Source organism: Oryctolagus cuniculus, chromosome 9, assembly GCF_964237555.1.
Source record: "Oryctolagus cuniculus chromosome 9, mOryCun1.1, whole genome shotgun sequence".
Taxonomy (NCBI): Eukaryota; Metazoa; Chordata; class Mammalia; order Lagomorpha; family Leporidae; genus Oryctolagus; species Oryctolagus cuniculus.
In genome coordinates, this window is record NC_091440.1 from 622,778 (window position 1) to 628,777 (window position 6,000).

Below are 6,000 nucleotides of genomic sequence, written 5' to 3' on the forward strand. Positions count from 1 at the left end.
AGCACATGAACCCTAACTGAGGAGCAGGGGAGGAGGGTTGAGGGGGGCGCAGGTGCCCACAGTGCCCTCCTGGCCTGGAGACCCTGAGGGACGCCCTGCGGACCACGTCCTAGGAAGCGAAGCCCCCAGGGCCCAGCCCCGTGCAGCCTCCGCCGCTGACCTGGCCCTCGTGGAGGGGATGGGTTGGCAAATGGCCCAGGAGGCAAGGGAGGCAGCCGCTGGCTGTGGCCTCAGTGTCGTGGAGGCGTGGCCTGAGTGCCAGCCTCAGTGGGCACCGCCTGCACGGGCAGCTGCATGACCCTGGGAGCTTCCCTTCTGGTCCCCGAGATGCGGGGTGGGGCGTCTGGGCCCAGGGCGTGCGGCTGCCCCGGGACCGGTCTGCCAGCTGGGAGGAGAGGGGCGGCTGCCTCCCGGGCGGCAGAGCCCCCACGTGCCGTGCAGCTGCTGCGGGATCACTCTGCAGCCCCGCTGAGGGCGAGCTCGCTCACACCCGCCGTGGCCGTGGACGCATCCGGGCTTGGTGTGAGTCTGTCAGTGTCTGCACCAGCGTGCTGGTTCTGTAATCCACGGCTGTCCACGGTACGGGCTGGTCCTGCTCTCTCCGTGGGCTCAGGACGGGGCCCTGGACCAGCAGTGTTGGCTCTGCCAGCTCCCCTTAGGGGTGCAGGTTCCCAGGCCCTGCCCAGAGCTGGGTCACGGGGGCTGTGCCGTCGGTCAGGGCCCCACAAGCCTGCAGCAGAATGGCCACGCAGAGGCTATGACCACCTGGGAGGTGAGGGCAGGCCCGGGGGCCCTGAGGCGTGAGCGTGTACCCCAGTGATTCTGGGTTCTTGGCCTGTCTACGTGAGCAGAATGTGCCCATGTTCGTGTTCCACACGCCCCACCCAGGCAAAGCGGTTTTCCCCTGCTTTCACGAAGCTGGGTTTAAGACGGATTCATCGATTTGAAGGCAGAGTGAAGGGAGCTCTTCCATCCACTGGCTCACTCCCCCACCGCCCACAGCAGCCAAAGGTCTCCCAGGGCTGCGGGGACCCAAGCACTTGGCCCGGCCTCTGCTGCCTTCCCAGGGCGCCGGCAGGGAGCTGGATGGGAAGCGGAGGGGCCGAGACTTGAATTTCGCTCCAATATGGACTTGGGCATCCCAGGCTGCAGCTTAACCCGCCGCTCCACAGCACACACACACACACACACACCCCCCGCAAACACACAAACACCGAGTGTGAGCTTTCAAAGACGCCAGGAGGAGGGTGGGAGAAGCTACGGCGGCTTCGCAGGGAGTGGGCCCTGAGCACCCGTGGTGCCCCTGGCTGTGGTAGCCCCCCCGCCCCGCCCCGCCCCAGCCTCGCTCTTCCTCCTGGACCCCTGGGCACTCAGGAGGGAGACCCCCCTTAGAAACGTTCCGTAGCCCCTGGGAGGAGGCGATGACGAGGCATGTGACTGTGAGTTTCTCTCCACAGCCCACAGAGCCGGGAGCCCGGCGGCAGGGCGGTGCCGGCGCACACGCAGCAGGGTCTGAGGAAGAGGGTCAGCAGGACCTGGGACCCCGCGGCCCGCGCCCTGCTCGGCAGCCTCCTGCTGTACCTCGCCAGCCGTGCAGACGGGCCCCTGGCAGCCGAGGGCCCGGAGCACAGAGCCGGCCGCCCGCCGGGGCCCCAGGAGGCCCAGCGACGGCCCACACGCTTCCAGCTCCTGCAGGCCAAGTTCATGGGCTCGGGCCGAGAGCCCCACCTCAAGAGGACCCGGGAGGTGGGCCGGCTGATCTCCAGGGACAAGCAGGGGCCGGGCAGGAGCCTGGTGAACGCCACCATCCATCGGCTCCAGGAAAGCACCGGCCAAGCAGCCGGCGGCCCCGGCCAGAGGCCCCTCCCCAGAGAGAAGCCCCGCTGGGGCCCCCCGGCCGGGAAGAGCTTCGTGAAAAACATCCTGAAGAAGTTCCTGGCGGTGGAGGAGAAGGAGGCCGGCGAGAGGCCCCCCGCGGGCCGGCCCAAGGCCCCGGGCAGGAGCTCGGCCCTGTGCCGCCTGCGGGAGAGGTTCGAGCAGAGCAGCTGCCTGTGCTCCGAGGCCGGCCTGCTGCCCCTGCGCAAGGACTCGGGCAAGAGGAAGCACCTGCAGCGCCGGAAGATGCACAGGCCCCAGGTGCGCGTGCTGCACACGGCCACCATGGCCAGCACCTGCCTCAGGACGCCGCCCGCCCGCTTCCTGGCCTGCACGGCCGAGCCGCTGCCCGCCCTCAGCATCGCCACCGTGGTCTGCGGCCCCAGGAGCTGGCTGGCTCACTGCGCCAGAATCAGCCACGCGGAGTCCCGGCGCCGGCCCGCCCAGCACCCCACGCTGCCACTGATGGCCCACGGGGACGGCGGCCTGGCTCTGAGCACGGAGCGTGCTTCCCACGAAGGCCACGCCCTCCCCGGCCTCGTGCCTGTGCCATCCCCAGGGGGCGCCAGGTCAGCCGCAGGAGACAGGGCAGTGGAGCCCAGGGCCGGGGGCAGCGCAGGTGCCACCTGGGAGGTGAGGGCCGGCCCAGGGGAAGCCCCCGAAGTCACCATGACGGTGTGCAGTTCTGACGAGGAGGCCGAGGAGGCAGCCCCCGCCTGCGAAGGAGACCCTGTCTTTGCCACCCAAAAGCATCTCCCAGAAGAGAAAGGGCTGGAACTTATCCCCCCGCTCCAGCCGCTGGCCGTGCAGGCCGCTCGGCGGACACAGTGCGCCATGGAGTCCCCCCAGGTGACATTGCGCCTTCCCGTCGTCCACGAGATGCCCCCCGCCCCCCCGCAGAGCGTGGCGAGCACCCCCGGGGGAGGGCACGTGGCCGACAGTACACAGGCCGTGTTTCCCACCATGGCCGAGGACAGGATGGGTACCCGGGCTGCCGGGAGACCAGCTCCTGAGCAGGGGTTCCAGGCACAGCCGGCAGGCACGGCTGGGGCCGGTCCTGAGGGCCCAGGGGCAGCGCTGGGGCCAAAGGATGCTCCCCGCGGAGGGCAGGACGGCAGGTGCAGCTGCCAGGGCCCAGGTGTGCTCGGAGGTCCTGAGTGCGCCCCCGGAGAGCGTGCTCCCGAGCTCAGCTATGAGAAGCATCGGTTCCCGGCCCCAAAGGAAAACCCCACAGGCAGCCAGGGTGCAGCCTCGCATTCGCCCAGGGCCACAAAAAGCCACCCAGGAAAAAGCACCTGGCCGAGCCCCAGCAGTCAGCATGGAGAGGCCGGGGGAGGCTCTGCGGCCCAGGACGGCCGGGGGCCGGAGGGTGTCACCACGGCTGATGTGTGGGAGCAGGAAGAAGGCAAAAGGCCCCCAGAGACAGCACCTGCTCAGCCCCCGGGGGCTGCCCAGGGAGACGCCGGCCGTTCTGCCCAGAACAGGCTGCCCTCCTTGGACGAAGCCACGCCAGGCAGCAGAGGCTCTGGGCAGACGGCGGCCATGGGGAACACCGAGCCTCCCGCGGTGCAGTCTCCCGGCAGCACCCAGAGCCCCGAGACCAAGACAGCAGGAGAGTGGGTGACTTTGGACAAGAAGGAAGGTGCAGCCAGGCCGGCAGGCCGTGCAGTCGGGGAGGGAAGTCGTCTGCCCCGGGGTCTTGCCCCAGAACCGGGCGGCCGCCTCCCAGGGCTGTGTGCAGCTGAAGAGAACGGCGCCCCGGAAGGCACAGGGCAGCGTTACCCCCCGGGGCCGGCACCTGCTGAGCCCCAGCTGCGTCTTTCCAATGGGTGGGCAGCCAGCAAAAGCAGCAGAGCGTTAGGAAGCAGAAGCGAGGCCGTGGGGGAAGACTCTCGGGGTGACGGCGACCAGCCCCAGACAGCAGCTGCCAGGCACCCTGAGCCCCAGGGAGAGCACTCAGCACACGGCCTGGGCGGGCCGTGGGGACCCTTGGTGGCTGTGCAGGCCCAGGGTGGACAGCAGCCCCCTTCTGCCGCCGGGCCCTCCCATGCACATCTCACAGTGCCAGCCAAGGGGGCAGCCAGGCAGGCAGAGGGGGCCCAGGCTGTGTTAGGGGAGGGGGCCCAGGCTGTGTTAGGGGAGGGGGCCCAGGCTGTGCAGGCAGAGGGGGTCCGGGCTGTGCAGGCAGAGGGGGCCCAGGCTGTGCAGGCAGAGGGGGCCCAGGCTGTGCAGGCAGAGGGGGTCCGGGCTGTGTTAGGGGAGGGGGCCCAGGCTGTGCAGGCAGAGGGGGCCCAGGCTGTGTTAGGGGAGGGGGCCCAGGCTGTGCAGGCAGAGGGGGCCCAGGCTGTGCAGGTAGGGAGAACCCGGGGTCAGGAGCCCCCTGTCCCCGAGGCACATCTGACAGCTGTAGCAAGTCTGGAGGCAGAGCAGACGGTTGGCCTGGAGACAGAGTGCTCTGGGAGTGCGGCCCAGACCCGGCAAGCACGGGCAGGCGTGGGGGGGCGAGAAGGTGCCCGCGGGCCAGGCGTGCGGTCGCAGCAGCCCCAGCAGCCCCGTGGTTCTGGAAAGCGGAGGGCAGCCCCTGGGGGCCGGAAGGCTGAGCCTCAGGCACCGTCAGCTCCTGGCAGGCAGGTGAGGAGCCCAGCCCAGGGAGATGACACCCAGCGTGCAGATGCGCCCAGAGGCCAGGCCGCCTGGGGGCAGGCCCAGGCCAGCGGGACAGCAACGCAGGCCCGGGAGCTGCCTGTCAGCATGGTGGAAGGGCCACCCACTGCTGGCCGGCATGAGGAAGCCCCCGGTCCCACCCCTAGAGACAGCGGCCTTGGGAGCAAGAGCACCATGGCCTGTTCCCCAGGGCGCGATGCTGGAGGCCACCCAGGTCCCCAGCCCCCAGCATCGGAGGGAGCCCCAGGTGCCCAGGGGCCAGAGAGGGCCGCGAGGGCCTCAGTGGAGGGGACGCTGGGAGACGAGCGTCGGAGGTCGGTGCGCCTGGCAAAGTACAGGGCCCAGAGCTTCGGGGACCAGAGGTCCTTCGATTTGTCTTTCAGAACCACGGTCAGGGCCCACGAGGCGTGTGAGCTCCCCAAGTGAGGCCAGCTCTGGGCCCGCAGCGTCCACTCCCATCCCCGACGCCGCGGGCAGCCATGTCCTCCGCTGCCGCCCTTCCCCTCCCCTGCACCCGCGCTGGCGTGGACGGAGGTGACCGGCACGGGGCCTGGAGGTCTCTCTTTGCCAGGCCCAGGTTGGTCCACCTGGAGGCATCAGCCTCACTCCCCCATCTGCACACGCAGAGCTCGGCAGGAGCCCCGGGGCCTCCCACTGGGGCTCCCGCTGCTCCCCTGTGGCCAACACGTAGCCATGACACCTGGAGAGGACGGCCCCACGTCGGAGTGGGTGGGTTCGAGTCCTGGCTCTGCCACTGACATAGCCCCTGGGAGGCATCGGTGAGGGCTCCGTGGCCGGGCCCCTGCCACCCCCATGGGAGACCCCACTGGAGTTCCTGGCTCCTGGCTTTGCCTGGCCCAGCCCCAGGTGTTGTACAGATTCGGGGAGTGAACCAGCGGACGGGATATCTCTATCTGCCATTCGAATAAAAACAGATTATTAACACTTGGAGGGACTGCGGCCTCCCGTGCTGCAGGGGCCCTGGTGGGCCACACGGCACCAGGAACCTGGGCCTTGGGCCTGGAAACTCCACGCTGAGGTCCAGAGGGCGACCGCGAGGGGCTGAGAGGTCTCCTCTGTGCCAGGAGCTGCACGACTCCAGGAAGCCCCCGTGCGGAGCCCGCGTGGCCACTGACTGTCCCCACTGCGCCCCGAGTCTTCCACGTGGGCATCGCGTGTAGAAGTCGGCAGGAGGAAACAGTCCACCAAGGCTGTTCCTGTGAGCAGCCGGCAGTGTTCCCCGCGCTAAGTCCCAGCCGCCCGCCGTGCAGAGCCGCGTGCCCACACGCCCCGGGCCTCTCGGGCAGCCGCACACCTCCCGGCACACGGGGCTGCTGTGGCCACAGCCTGCACCCTGGCCCTCCCGGCTTGCTCACGGCCCTCTTTGCAGAAAGTTGACTTTGGCTTTTCAAAGGCTTCCCGGCCTTTGCTGCCTTGGCTCTGCCTCCAACGTCCAGCAGG

General features: G+C 69.5%; 1 protein-coding gene across 3 annotated transcripts in view; it reads left to right on the forward strand.

Annotated features, from left to right (window-relative positions):
* The window catches only part of ADPRHL1 (ADP-ribosylhydrolase like 1), a 34,613-nt gene extending 29,125 nt beyond the window's left edge, over positions 1 to 5,488 (forward strand). For all 3 annotated transcript variants that reach the window (XM_051841684.2, XM_051841685.2, XM_070048533.1), the window contains one exon: positions 1,458 to 5,488. In XM_051841684.2, coding sequence (XP_051697644.2) covers positions 1,458 to 4,965 — 3,508 coding nt within the window. In that variant the 3' untranslated portion in view covers positions 4,966 to 5,488. The remainder of the gene's footprint in view (positions 1 to 1,457) is intronic.
* The last annotated feature ends 512 nt before the right edge of the window (positions 5,489 to 6,000 follow it).